The 15,287-nt window shown below is 37.3% G+C and overlaps 1 protein-coding gene across 5 annotated transcripts in view; it reads left to right on the forward strand.

Annotated features, from left to right (window-relative positions):
* The window catches only part of NEK1 (NIMA related kinase 1), a 213,440-nt gene that overhangs the window by 174,593 nt on the left and 23,560 nt on the right, over positions 1-15,287 (forward strand). For 4 of the 5 annotated variants that reach the window (XM_060155835.1, XM_060155836.1, XM_060155837.1 and 1 more), the window contains 4 exons: positions 154-330; positions 2,854-2,974; positions 8,723-8,811; positions 9,907-10,139. In XM_060155835.1, coding sequence (XP_060011818.1) covers positions 154-330; positions 2,854-2,974; positions 8,723-8,811; positions 9,907-10,139 — 620 coding nt within the window. Of the gene's footprint in view, positions 1-153; positions 331-2,853; positions 2,975-8,722; positions 8,812-9,906; positions 10,179-15,287 lie in introns of those variants that run through there. The other variant, XM_060155838.1, reaches the window with a different exon arrangement.

Genomic DNA, 15,287 nt, shown 5'->3' on the forward strand with positions numbered 1-15,287 from the left:
TGTGCCTTAATCATTTATTAATTTCTAGTACATTACAGAACTTACCCAGTAATTACCTGCTGTAATAACGAACTTTGTTCTAAGTGCTGTTACAGACAAAATTCAAGTCACTTTGAGAATGTAGCATGATTTTTCATCTTTTTGTTGTTTCAGAGATTTCTCCTCAAGGGGAGGAGTGCAAACCCTTAATTACTGGAGAAGAAAAAATAAAATGTATTTCACCTGAAATGAATCCATCAGCTACTGTTGATTCTTCTGTTGAGACAGACAGTCCAAACTTTAGTGAGCCATCTCCACAGACGGCATTGAAACCAGAAGGAAATTTGGATGGTATGTTTTAATGGGGCAAAATGAGATTGATTTGATTTAATAAGACTTTAATGTCTTCTTTATAAACAGATCTTCAAAATATGTATATATGTTTGGGTGATTCATCTCAAATTAAGTTCACTCTTTTTTCTAGTAACTGGTCTTTTTTTTTTTATCGCCACATAGCAAATCACCCCAAAACCTCGTGTTAAAAGAACAGCCATTTTACTCTGTCTCCTGATTTTGTGTGTTGGGAATTGAGTCAATGCCTGGCTCAGCCATGTGCTTTTCTAATCCATGTGCTCTTGTCTCTGTGATCATCTGGTCTCATGGGTCCGAGAGGGCTTAGCTGGTGTCCTGACACGTACAGCTCAGAGGCTGGGCCCGGCTCGCCCCTTCCGCTTCATGCAGTCTCCAGGCCTTTCTATGCACTCTTTCCAGCAGGGTGGTCTGACGTCTCACAGGGCTTCCAGATCCCCAGGTGGAAGCCGCTTGTACTTGTAGAAGCCGCTTGTTCTTGTAGAAGCTTTGTCATGGCAGCACCCCACCTTCAGATATGAAATTCTGTGTTACTTATCTAGTGCTACAAAGCAGATTGCTCCCCGAACTTAGTGACTTAAAAGAACTGTTTTGTTTTATCTCACACTTTTGTGCATAAGGAATTGGGAAGGTTCTCCCCCTCCTCGTGGCATCAGCTGGCATCGCTCAGTGGTGTTGAGCTGTCAGCTGCACCTCCTTGGAGGGTGGGAGATGGTGTCACTCCCACTTGTGGTGTCTCGGCAGCGCTTGGCTGGGCCTGTTCCACTGCGTCCCGCCCCTTAGCTTAGTGTCAGGGCCTTGCCATGTGGTCTTTGCAGGATCGTTAAAGTTCTTTCATTGTGGCTTAGGCTTCCAGATTCCAAGGTGGAAGCTGCCAGTTCTCTTCAAGGCTGGACGTGGAACTGTTACAAGACGCCAGCTGTACTCAGCTGGTCCAGGCGATCTCACTGCCGGGGCAAACTCAAGGAGGGGGCAAAAGAGTCCCTTCTAGATGAGAGGAACGCTGGACACCTTGCTTCATGTGTGGTTGTCTTTAATTCACCATAGTAATTTAATAGTTACGTAAATAGTCTTATTCATTAGAATCATAGTTAACACGTACCTTACACCTTTTCTTAAAAAGAAACAAAGAGGGCTTCCCTGGTGGCGCAGTGGTTAAGAGTCCGCCTGTCAATGCAGGGGACGTGGGTTCGGGCCCTGGTTCAGGAGGATCCCACATGCTGCAGAGCGGCTGGGCCCGTGCGCCACGACTACTGAGCCTGCGCTCTAGAGCCCTTACGCCTAGAGCCGGTGCTCCGCGACAAGAGAAGCCACCCAATGAGAAGCCCACGCGCTGCAATGAAGAGTAGCCCCCCCCCGCCCTCACCGCAACTACAAAGAAAGCCCATGCGCAGCAACAAAGACCCAACACAGCCAAAAATAAGTAAATAAATAATTAAAAAAAAAAAGAAACAAAGAAAAACCCTGTTAGGCATATAAAGACTGTATAGCCTAGTGCAAGAGTTGGCAACTTCTTCTAAGAGAGTCACATAGTAAATGTTTTCGACTTTATGGGCAGTACATTGACGAATGTAGTTTGTAGAATGAGTCCTATTGATAGGGCTTAAGGTGTTAGAGAACAAATACTCACTTAAAAAAAATTTTAAGGATCCCCCTCCCCCAATTGCTTACCTCGTATGCATGACCAAAAAATCATTTGAGTAAAAGATAAGAACTTTAAAGATTGGTACAATACCAGTCATCTTTCTAAACTGGACAACTGATTGGAAACTTTTAAAATACAGAAGGAAAGAGTATCTGGATTTTAGGGAAAAAAGCGGTGGTCATGGTGGCTGAAATAAGAACTGGAGAAGAAAAAGAAAAGTTTACAAATGAAGACAGAAACCATTTCTCATTACTATTTACTTCCAGGAACTATCACCCAGTTGAAAAATGAGCCACTGCCAGAAAACAGAGGTAGTACCCTGGTTGTTAATTGTCTGAGAGTCTAGGAAAATAGATTTAGTGCACTCCAATTACGTTCTCAATATCATTGTAAAAGTCCAGGTAATGGGGTGTTTGGTGTTTTTTTGTTTGTTTTTTTTGATGATTGAACTTTCCCATCAGTAACTAATCAATAATATCTTCTCCCCTTCCATATTTCTAACCACAGATAGTGTTGTTCTTTAAACTAGTTTTTATACCTTCAAGAAAGCAATTTACATATTACTGAAATTTTAATGAAGAGAAAATTTTTTATAATAATCAAAATACAGTGTACTGTATTTCGTTGGGGTATTTTTATTGCAGTGAAAATGCACAAGGAAAAGTCTCTTATTTCAGAAACAACTAGAGAGTCAACACAGTAAGATTAAAGATCTATAGATAAAATATTAAATTTTTCATTGTAATTACTATTAATACTTTAGCCTAAAACTAGGTATGATAATTTATAGGAGGTTTATTCCATTTTCTCTAAATGGATTTTGCTTTGAGACCTCTTTCTTGTTATGTTTCGCCGTGCAGAGCCTGATGACTTGGAAGCAGAATTTCTACAGGAGCCAAGTAGAGCAGACGGGGACGGTGGCTTGCAATGCCCTGTACTCGACGTGTGGGTTAGTGAGATTAAAGAAGCAAAGGAGGCTGAGTACGTTACCTCTTTCTTACATTTCAAAACCTGGTCCCTTTTTGTAATACCTTTTAAAGAAATAGTGTAATAACCCAATATTATATTAAATCATATTATAATACCTTATAAAAATAGTTTAATTTGGGAATAGATATTACATTCATGTGGTTCAGAAATCCACAAGTGTATAAAGATAAACAGTGAAAAGTCTCTTTCCCACTTCTATCCCCATCCAGCAAATTCCCAATCTCTCCTCTTTCCAGACATGTTTAATAGTAATGAATATTAACATAAACAGAAGCAGAAGTGAATATACAGTCTCCCTCACTTTTAAATACAGTTGTTAGTATAATGTACACATTTTTTATTTTAGTGAGTAACCTGGGAATTTTTTCATACTAACACACAGAGAGCTTCCTCTTTTTTTGTTATTTCATGGCTATGTAGTAGTCGATTGTATGAATATACTATAACTCTGATTAGTCTCCTACAGTAGTTGATACTACAAATGATGCTATAGTGGATAACCTAAATAATAAGGGTATTTTGCATGTATATAAGTACAGTCATCCCCCCTTATTCAACAGGGTTTCGCTCTTCATGGTTTCAGTTACCTGCCATCAACCACAGTCCGAAAATATGAAATGGAAAACTCCAGAAATACACATTCAAAAGTTTTAAATTGTGTGCTGTTCTGAGTGGTGTGACATATCCTGCTGTCCCCATGTTTCCTGTGCAGGATGTGAACCATCCCTTCATTCAGCCTGTCCACATGTGTGTGCTACCTGCGTGTCAGTCACTTAGTAGCCGTCTAGGTTATTAGATCTGCTGTCCGGGTGTCCCAGTGCTCGTGTTCATGTGACCATTATTTTGCTTAATAACAGCCCGAAAGCACAAGAGTAGTGATGCTAGCAGTTCGGATGTGCCAAAGAGAAGCCACAAGATGCTTCCTTTAAGTGAAAGGTGAAAGTTCTCAACCTAACAGAAAGAAAAAAATCATATACCTGAGGTTGCTAAGGTCTATGTTAAGAATGAAGCTTCTGTGAAGTTGTGAAGATGGAAAAGGAAATCTGTGCTAGTTTTGCTGTCGAACCTCAAACTGCAAAAGTTACACCTACAGGGCTTCCCTGGTGGCGCAGTGGTTGGGAGTCCGCCTGCCGATGCAGGAGATACGGGTCCGTGCCCCGGTCCGGGAGGATCCCACGTGCCGTGGAGCGGCTGGGCCCGTGAGCCATGGCCACTGAGCCTGCGGGTCCGGAGCCTGTGCTCTGCAACGGGAGAGGCCACAACAGTGAGAGACCCGCGTACCGGAAAAAAAAAAAAAAAAAAGTTACACCTACAGGGTGTGATAGGTGCTTAGTTAAGATGAAAAGGAGTTAAATTTGTGGGTAAAAGTCATGAACGGAAAACATAGTTTGGTTCTGTCCATGTTTCAGGCATCCACTGGGGGTCCTGAACTGTATCCCCCTGTGGGTAAGGGGGGACTACTGTGTATCTGGAGGATAGAGACAAAGAAGTATGATTTTATAAATGCAATTATTATTCTCCCCAGGGATTGTACTAGTTTATGCACTCAGAAAGAATGTATGAAGCCTCCTGTTTTCCCCACAGCCTTGCCAAACTTTTATTACCAAAGTTTTTGATTTTTGCCAATCTGATAGGTAAAAAGTAATATCTCAGTTTGGGGTCTTAGTTTATCTCTTTCTTTTTATTAGTAAAGTTGAGCACATCTTTTCAGATGTTTAAGTCGCATTTGTATTTCCTTTTCTGTGAATTCCCTGTTTACATCTTTGACCCATTTTTAAAATTTGGTTGTTTGGTCTTTGATAAATTTAAGAACTCCTTAAATATTTGCCTTGGTTATTATGTGAATTGTAACTATTCTTTCACTGTTGGTCACTTATGTTTTATTTTTTTGCCATGCAGAAGTTTTTTGGTTGGTTGTTTTTACGTTGTCATGTTTACCTGGATTTTGATAATTATTCAGAGAAACTTTGTTTTCTCTAAGGTTTTGAAAGAGTATTTCAGTCTTTTCTTCTGGTAATTTCATGTAGGCACTTCTTACATTTACCTCTTTGATCTATTTGGAATTTATCCTGGTGTCCATGGACTCGGTTTTTCTTCCAGATGGCTACACAGTTGTCGTAACTCCATTTATTAAAGAGCCCACCTTTCCTGCACAGATTTAAAATGCCACTTTTAATATGTACTGAATTTTCTTAATTATTTGGGTTCATGCATATACTTTATTTTCCTGTTCCATTGATCTTTGTTCAGTGTGCTGGTACACACTGTTTTAATTAAAATGTAAAAGATATTTTAAGATCATGTAAGGCTTATTCACTTTCATCGCTCTTCTTGCCTGTATAACTTTTCATCTGAATTTAGAATTTATTAAATTTAGCCCACCTTCCCTCACATAAAAAATATCAGTTTATATTTTATCGGGACGCTATCATAAATTAATGCAGGGACATGAACATACTGTGTGTGTTCTTCCTGTCCAAGAAGAACAGAATAGGCCTTGTTTTATGATCAGCTTGGGAGTTTTCTTTATCTAGGCTTTGTGCTTTTATGGGTAAGCTTATTCCTAGCTTTATTATCTTTTGTTTGGTGTTGTAAATGGTGCCTTTTCCTCTGTGAGATCTTGTAACTAGAAGGTTGTATATATGAAAGCTGTGGATTTCTTTATATTGATTTTGTACCCCACCATCTTACTGGTATCTCCTATCGTTCATGATAGATTTTCAGTTGAATCTTTTGTATTTTTCAGATATACAGTCATATCATATGAAAATAATGATGGCTTTATGTCTTTCCAGTTTTTTTGTTTGTTTGTTTGTTTTTTGGCGGTACGCAGGCCTCTCACTGTCGTGGCCTCTCCTGTTGCGGAGCACGGGCTCCGGACGCGCAGACTCAGCGGCCGTGGCTCACGGGCCCAGCCGTTACGCAGCATGTGGGATCTTCCCACACCGGGGCACGAACCTGTGTCCCCTGCATCGGCAGGCAGACTCTGAACCACTGCGCCACCAGGGAGGCCCTTTCCAGTATTTTTTAACACTCGTTTCTTTCTCTCCAGTTGCATTGCTTAGTACACCTTTTATACAGTGTTAAATATTGGAAATAGGGCTATCTTTGTCTTGTTCTTAATTTCAGTGAAATGATTCTAATATTAACCCTCGTTAGGCATGACTATAATTTCTAGCTCAGAGCAGTATTTACTCATATTTTACTGGCTAAAAAAGTCAGGAGTGTATTTTGTCAAATGACCTTTCGGTATCTATGGATTTTGATAATTATGGAACCATTGGAACCATTCATATAGAACCATTCATATAATTGTTTTCCTTTATCTATTGGTATAATGAATTATATTAATAGGTTACCTAATATTGACCTATCCTGCATACCTTAGTAAACTCTACTTGGCCATGTTGTGCTACTATTTTAATGTACTTCTGTTTGCTAATGCTTCATTTTAGGATTTTTGCATTAGTACTCTGGAGAGTCATCTTTAGTTCCCTTTCGTCATGGGAAATCACTGTTGTATTTTGGTGTTCTTTTTATCTTCCTTCTTAAAAAGTAATTGGAAGTTCCTTCCTTTGCTGTGCTTGTAACAAGGATTGTCAAATGTTTTCTGTAAAGGGCCAGATTGTAAACTTTTTTGGCCGTGTAGACCATATGGTCTGTGATGCAGTTGTTCAATTCTGCCTTTGTTCTGCAAAAGCAGCCATAGGTAACACATAAACAGGTGAGCATGGCTGCTCCAGTGCAACTTTATCTGTGCAAACAGGAGGTGGGCTGGACTTGGACATGGATGCAAAGCTGTACAAGCATGTTTATTGCAAGAGAGTCATAGGAAATCATTTGAAATAGTCTAAATAATCATTAATATGGAAGTACCTAAAATACTGTTCTCAGTATACTGCATAGTGGGTATGCAGCACTGAAATAAAATGGAGCTTTATGTATTAATATGGAAGTATGTCAAAATATTGAATGATTAACAGAATAAAATTATATTGAATAAAAAACATTTCCATATATTAGAGTGATGCTATGATAATCCTATTAAAATTATTATATATCCTTAAGTGAATATACATGTATGTAAATTTAAGGGAAAAGTATGGTAAGATGTACACAAAACTGATAACAGTAAAGGCAACTGGGAATTGAGTGGTTAGTGGACTCCTAAAAGAATCACTTTTTTTTAATTAAGGTAAAATTTATATAACATAAAATTTATCATTTTAATCATTTTAAAGTATACAATTTGCCACTATATGGTTCCAGAACATTCTCTCAACCCCAAAGGAACGCCTGTGCCCATAAGCAGCCACTCCCCATGTTCCCCTCCCCCAGCCCCTGGCACCACTGATCTGCTTCTATCTCTGTGGATTTGCCTATTCTGGATTTGACATTTCCTGTGGAACCGTACAGTGTGTGACTTTTTGCATCTGGCTTCTTTTACTTATCATACTGTTTGCAAAGCTTATCTGTGTTTTAGGATGTATCAGTTCTTCATTCCTTTTTATAGCTGAATAATATTCCGTTATATGAATATACCCTATATGTTTATCCATTGAGCAGTTGACGACATTCAGCAGGTGATGGTGGGTCATTTCCAGAGTTACTTCTGCCTTTTGGTTCTTTTGAATAGTACTGCTATGAACATGGTGTACACTTCTATGTTTGCACACCTGTATTCAGTTCTTTTGAGTATATATATTTAAGAGTGGAATTGCCACAGCATATGGTAATTTTATGTTTCACTTTTTGAGGAACCAAGGAACATTACATTTCAAATGAAGAAATGTATTACTTGTATGATTAAAAATAAAGAAAAACTTTTAGAAATAAAAATAGAAAATTGCTCAAAATTTAAAACTGAAAAATTATTTAAATTTGAAATGGACTAAAAAGTACTAGCAAAATTAAAACTGCCTTATAAACGAAAACCCCAGAAATAAATTACTGGCAACTTTTGCAATATATTTTTCTAGTTTTTACATTTTTGTAAAAAAATGAATACATCCATTTAGTTCCCAGCATGTATTGAGATAAAAATTGTGAGTCCTTCTTTACATAAATCAGTTCATTCCCTTTAAGGGTTAAAACGTTTTTGTGCATATTATTCTATTCCTTTTACTGTGCTACCCAGCATTTTTTCAGATCCTAATACCATTTAATATAAATTGGTCTGAAAATTGCTTACTTGATAATATATCTTGACTATCATTCCATATCTGATTATACAGATCTCTACTTCATTTTTTAAATAGCTGTATAATATTTCATAGTGTATATCATCATTGTTTTCTATTCTCTGATATTAAGGGGCATTTTGATTGCTTATAGAAGTGGTTCTCAAACATTGCAACATTTTAAAACAACTTTCTCAGCCTTATCCCCCAAAGTTCCTGACTCACAGGACTAGGGCAGGGCCTGAGAATTTGCATTTCACACAGGTCTCCATGTGTTGCTGACGTCTAGGGGCTGCACTTTGGGAACCACTGGGATGAGAATGTTGAGCCTGGTTGTTGTGAATAAGTGTGACTGGTGAAGGTTTGAACAGCTGAAACGTAGGATTGTGCTTATGAGAGACAGTGTGTGTATAAGTGAGAAGAGTGTTCAGAAGAGGGATCACAGGGCTCTAGTGAACTTGTGTTCCACTCTTTTTGTTTCTCCCACTCTTTTGTATTTGAGAGTGTTTTTATTTCTAGTAAACCATGTTTTCTTAACTGGTGTTTCTATTTGTGGCAGGTTGGAAGATAGGATCACCATTCAGCAAAATGAAGTTTCTGAAGATGGAGCCCCGAGGAGCATGGATCACCTTGGTGAAGTTCATGTAGGTGAGCATCACTGTATTGGCCTGATTACTTTCTGGAAGGTCGTTAGCACTAACCTGTTCTATTTGGACTATATATTAATAGAGACCATTGCTAACCACTAACCTGAATTATCTAAAAAATGTAATAGGCATAGAGCACTGGACTCCACATTTATTTTTTTATTATTTTTTTTGAAGTATAGTCGATTTACAATATTGTGTTAGTTTCAGGCGCACAGCATAGTGATTCATTTTTTTAATTTGCAGATTAGATTCCATTATAGGTTATGACAAGATATTGGGTATTGTACCCTGTGCTATATTTGTTGGGTATCTATTTTATGCACAGTAGTGTGTATCTGTTAACCCCATACTCCTAATTTGTCCTTCCCACTCCCTCTCCCTTTCGGTAAACACAAGGTTGTTTTCTATGTCTGTGAATTTGTTTCTGTTTTGTACATAGCTTCATTTGTATTATTTTTTATATTCCACATATAAGTTATATCGTACAGTATTTGTCTTTCTCTGCCTGACTTATTTCACTAATCATTATTTTCTCCAGGTCCATGTTGCTGCAAATGGCGGAATTTCATTCTTTTTTATGGCTGCTGGACTCTGCATTTATAAGCCTGTATTGTTTGGCAATGTGGGCAGTGTAACTTTTTGGTCAGTTATCTTACTGAATGTTCAAAACAAAAAGAGTTGCTTGCCAAAGCTAAGCCAGTATCTCAGGACATTAAATAAGTGGCCGTCTTATTTCTAATAGTATTAATTAAAATATAAGAAGTACAATTTTTTAATATCTAACCTATAGGAACAAAGATAACCTGGAGCTGTTGAGTGTTTAAACAGTACTTTTTCACATGTCCTTGCATTTGTGTCACATTTTTGAACTTCTGTTATAATGGAAGAATTTAACAAATTAAATCTCCTTTCTGAAAATAAAACATACCCGGTTAAAGATTATTTATAAGGTAATAAAATCACATATATATTTGATTTTGTTTTTCATGGAGTTTTTTGCTATGATTCATGTTAAATAGTATACTTTTTCAGTATCACTTAGCACATTGAGTACTGTATAGACTTGTCATGTAATCTTTCCTTTATTCCACAGAACCTGGAGTGGATGGTTCTTCACACTCTGAGTGTGATGTAGATGAATCTATGCAACCAGAACCATTTTTCCATAAACACTTGAAAGCAGCCTCTCAAGTCCAGTCAGTCCTCTGTTCACCAGAAGAATTCTCTCCACTTCGATCTCACTCTGGTTCACCACGAAGAAATAAAAAACAGAATTCCTTGCTGATTGGACTTTCAACTGGTCTGTTTGATGCAAACAACCCAAAGGCAAGTATGCTTCTCAGATGGAAAACGTTATCCATTTGAAAACATTTCACATTTACTATTTTTCTTTGATAAGCTATAATATTGAGTTTTAATCCCTTAAAAACACAAACACGGGGCTTCCCTGGTGGCGCAGTGGTTGAGAGTCCGCCTGCCGATGCAGGGGACACGGGTTCGTGCCCTGGTCCGGGAAGATCCCACATGCTGCAGAGCGGCTGGGCCCGTGAGCCATGGCCGCTGAGCCTGAGCGTCTGGAGCCTGTGCTCCGCAACGGGAGAGGCCACAACAGTGAGAGGCCCGTGTACCACCAAAAAAGAAAAAAAAGAAAAAAAAAAAAGAAATAAAGAGAAAAACAATTATTTAAAAAAAAAAAAAAAAAAAAAACACAAACACATACACACGAAAACACACTCATCAAAATAAACAGAAACAAGAAAACCCCTCCATATTCTCTCCAATCCTGAAAAGAAATTGCCATTGAGAGTACAGCTAGGACGAAGGCTGCCTCGTTGGCTCCATGTGCAGGGTCTCTTCATAGGGTCTACTTGATTTGAGCAGAACATCCCTCTTACACCCTCTTATTCTGTCCCCCTTTCGCATTCCCAACCCAAATTCCATTTTTAGTATTGGACTAAGCTTGAGCATTATGTCTTAAAGGGATAGAAGTGCTGTGTTGCCTAATTTATACCTAGAAGGATTAGTAGGTGTGCATCTGCACTTTCTGGTAAAAGTTTTCCAGACCTCTTATCTTTTCTCACTCTCTGTTTTAAAAATATGTAACCAATTTTTTTCTTATTAAGAGATTAGAATATACAGAAAATTTAGAAATGTAAGTAATCACATATCATTTTGTTATATTACTTTTCATATGTGTAATTTTTATATATATGTAACTTAACAAAATAGGATATTCTGCATACTTTTTGTAACCTGCTTTTCTATTTAGTACATATTATAAAATTATTACAAATGTTATTTTTACAAAAACAGCATTTTGTCATATTGTCAGATATTCTCTCATATCCTTCTGAATGGCAACAAATTCCATTGTTCTGCTATATCATGCTTTCTTTAATCTGTTTTTGTTGTTGGGCCTTTAGATTTCAATTTTTTTGTTGTTATAACCACATTCATCTGTATCTTTGTTCATACTCACAATTATTTCCATAAAATAAATTTCTGTAAGTGTAATTCAAAAGAGTATATTGTATAATGTCTGATTTTCCTTCAAGAAACATTGTATAGTGCTATAAATAGTATGTGAGAGTTCATACTCTAAATAATACCAACTATTATCATTTACTTAAAAATTGTGTGTTTAATGAATGAGTAATGGTATCAACTCTTTAAAGTTTATATTTCTGTTTTTACCAGTGGGTTGAATATTTTTCATATATTTAACTCTGCATATGAATGAATTACCTGAATTCTCTTGTCCTTAACTCTTTTTAAAATATTTTTTAAATGAAAAATGATTTTCAGTTTAATTTTCCAGATGGATATGTTTTTACTTTGTGGAGTATTTTCTTATGATTTTCTTAAATGTAGAGACGGCTAAATTCTCTCACTTATCTGATAGCATTCAGATTTTCAAAGGTGTAAACTTAGTGTATCCTTGGTGGGCAGAAAAGGATCACCGTATGATTCATGTACTTACTTTTGTCGTGAAGGTGTATAGCTTTCTTTATCCCAAAGCTTTTTAATAACTTACTGCTGTCTGTAAAAGTTAATGGACTTTTAACTGAATAATACATTTGATTACTTGATTTCCTTTCATGACCTTAGTTCAGCCTTAGTAGTTCTGTAGAAGTACTTACTCTGGACTTACTCACAGCAAAGCAGATTTCATGTAGAGGGAGGGGACAAGAAAAATCTCTGGAAAATCAAAGCAGTCTATAGCCATTTAAGGCAAGGACAGAAAGCCATGCCTGCCTGTCCTGTAAATTTCTGAGATCATGAGAGTTCATCACTGTGCCAAAATAGTAAATAATCAGTGTTCATAATGATGGCTTTGAATCATGAAGAAAAGGTGAAAACTATTTATAAGCGTTTATATAATCCGTTTACTAAAATGGGATAATTTAACCTCCTACAGAGATTTTTGTTAAAAGTTTTTTGTTTTTTTAAATGCTAAGTCATACTACTTTTGTCCCTTTTTTTATTAAAGGAAATCCTTCTTGAGCTTTGGATCCTAACCTCCCTCACCTTCTTAAAGAAGTCACTCCTTTACTTTTGCCCTCCAGCCTGCGTCATGAACGTCTTTCTCTGTGATGGGTTATTCCCACAGGACGCCTGCTCTAACAGGTCCCATCATAAATGGCAAACTTCCCGTAAGCACACATCCTCCCCTGCTCCCACTGCACTTCTCGTTGTTGTATTTTTGCAGTGTCCCCACCACTCACTTCCCAGTACATTCCACTGTGGTTGTCAGCCCACTTCTCCACTGAAGCTTCTCTTGCCAAAATCACCAATTACCAGTACAGTATCAAGTTCCCTGTACCTTTTTCTCTCACCTTTCTTGACTTTTCTTTCAACAGAGTTGATATACACCTTCTTTTATAATCATTTTATCTGTAGGCATCCTGCGTATCATACTTTCCTGGTTTTCCTCTGCATTCATTGTCCCTCTCCGGTTTCCTTTGCTGCAGCCACTCGTACTAAAAGATCTCCTTAAACGAGTATAGATTCTTCTGTCGTTGGGTGAATTGTTCTGTAAATGTCAAGATTAAGTCCAGTGGTGTTGTTCATGTTTTCTTTATCTTGACTGTTTTTTTTTGGTCTATGTTAACTATTAGTTGCTGAGAAAAGAAGATGGAAAATTTTAACTATATTTGCATAACTATCTATTTCTCCTTTCAGTTCTGTCAACTTTTGCTCCATGTATTTTGAAGCTCTGTTATTGACTGAATAAGAATTTAGTATTGTTCTGTCTTCTGGGTGAATCGATACATTTATTGTTATGAAGTGTCACTCTGGAATAGTGTTTTTCAAGTCTTCTGTATCCTTTTTCTTTTGTTTCTACTTGTTTATCAATTACTGGGAAAGCACTGTTGACATTTCCAGTCAATTGAACATAAATTAATAATATTTATGTCTTCTTTATAAATTGACCCCTTTATCATTATGAAATGACTCACTTTATCCCTGATCCTATCACCTTGTTCTGAAATCTACTTTGCCTGGTTTTAACATAGCCATTCTAGCTTTCTTATGCTTAGTGTTTATATGGTATATATTTTTACATCCTTTACTGTTTTTTTAAATTAATTTATTTACTTTTGGCTGCATTGGGTCTTCGTTGCTGCACATGGGCTTTCTCTAGTTGCGGTGAGTGGGGGCTACTCTCCATTGTGTTGTGCGGGCTTCTCATTGCAGTGGCTTTTCTTGTTGCAGAGCACGGGCTCTAGGCATGTGAGCTTCAGTAGTTGTGGCATGTGGGCTCAGTAGTTGTGGCTCACCGGCTCTAGAGCATAGGCTCAGTAGTTGTAGCGCACGGGCTTAGTTGCTCCGCGGCATGTGGGATCTTCCCAGACCAGGGTTCAAACCTGTGTCTCCTGCATTGGCAGGCAGATTCTTAACCACTGCACCACCAGGGAAGTCCCTACATCCTTTACTTTTTTTTTTTTTTTTTTTTTTTTTGCGGTACGCGGGCCTCTCACTGTTGTGGCCTCTCCCGCTGCGGAGCACAGGCTCTGGACGCGCAGGCTCAGCGGCCATGGCTCACGGGCCCAGGCGCTCCGCGGCATGTGGGATCTTCCCAGACCGGGGCACGAACCCGTGTCCCCTGCATCGGCAGGCAGACTCTCAACCACTGCGCCACCAGGGAAGCCCCATTTCTTTATTAAGAAATCATACTTATTTCATATAGACTTCTTGTAGTTGTCATATAATTGAGTCTTGCTTTTTAACACTCTGATAGTCTTTTAATTAAAGTGGTTAGACCATTTATATTTAGTGTAATTTTCAATATATTATCATTATGATTGAGTTTAAACTTATCATTTTGCTATTTGTTTTCTATTTGTCTCATTACTTCTTTCATTCCTTTTTTACTTTTATTCTCCCTTTTGGATTGAGTATTTTTAGTATTTTATTTAATCTCTACTATTTGCTTATAAAGTAGACTTTAAAAAATATTTAATGGTCAGTCTCAGTTTTCAGTGTAAATCTTTAGTTTATCCTGGTCTGCCTTCAAATATTGTACCGTGTCACGAATAGCATCAGAGCCTTACAACAGTACATTTCCATTCCCCTACTCTTGCCTATCCTTTGTGGAATTGTTGCCATGTGTTTTATTTCTGCATGTATTATAAATTCCACAATACATTTCTATTGCTTTTGCTTTCAACATTCAATTATCTTTCACAGAAAGTAAAAATTGAGAAAGCAAGTCTTTTATATTTACATATTAACCATTTCTAACATTCTTCATCCCTTTGTGTAGAATTTGAATTTTTATCTGGTATTATTTTTCTACCACTTTAAGAACTTCTCTAACACTTCTTGTGTCCCTGTTGGTGATGATTTTTTTTAGCTTTTGTTTATTTAAAAACATTTTAATTTCACTTTCACTTTGAAAGGGTATTTCTACTAGATCTAGACTTACATTGTCTTCTGGGCTGCACTGTTTCTGACAAGAAACACCATAAATACAGTGGCAGCTTTCATAAGGCAGTTGTAACAGAGTGACTTAACAGAGTGACTTAAGTTTTTGTTAACGAACTTAACAAAATTTCTTAAGGCAGTTGTAACAGAGTGACTTAACAAAAGTGACTTCATTTATAACACATAAATGAAGATTATTGAAGGTAAATTTGCAATAGGTCAGGATGAAATAGTGTAAAGATGAGACCTTCTAGTGATCTCATGTGGGGAGTAGAGTGGAAGACTGATCTCTATGAAAACTGGAGAATTTATTGTTATAGCAAATGCAGAGTGGGGGAAAGTAAATATTAATGTACAACTCACAAATAACACAAGTGCCTTAAATGTCTTTTTTTGATTTGCTAAAATATCAATTCTTAGAAAATGTCCGTAATTTTTGCCTTTGGTAAGTGTTCATAATTTTTTAATGTTTTAAGTCCATTTTTAACCTTGTTTATGGGTTGAAGTGAGCAAGTATTTGTACAAGCTATTTTGAGGGTGTAGTGT

The sequence above is a fragment of the Lagenorhynchus albirostris genome, chromosome 7 (genome assembly GCF_949774975.1).
Source record: "Lagenorhynchus albirostris chromosome 7, mLagAlb1.1, whole genome shotgun sequence".
Lineage (NCBI taxonomy): Eukaryota > Metazoa > Chordata > Mammalia > Artiodactyla > Delphinidae > Lagenorhynchus > Lagenorhynchus albirostris.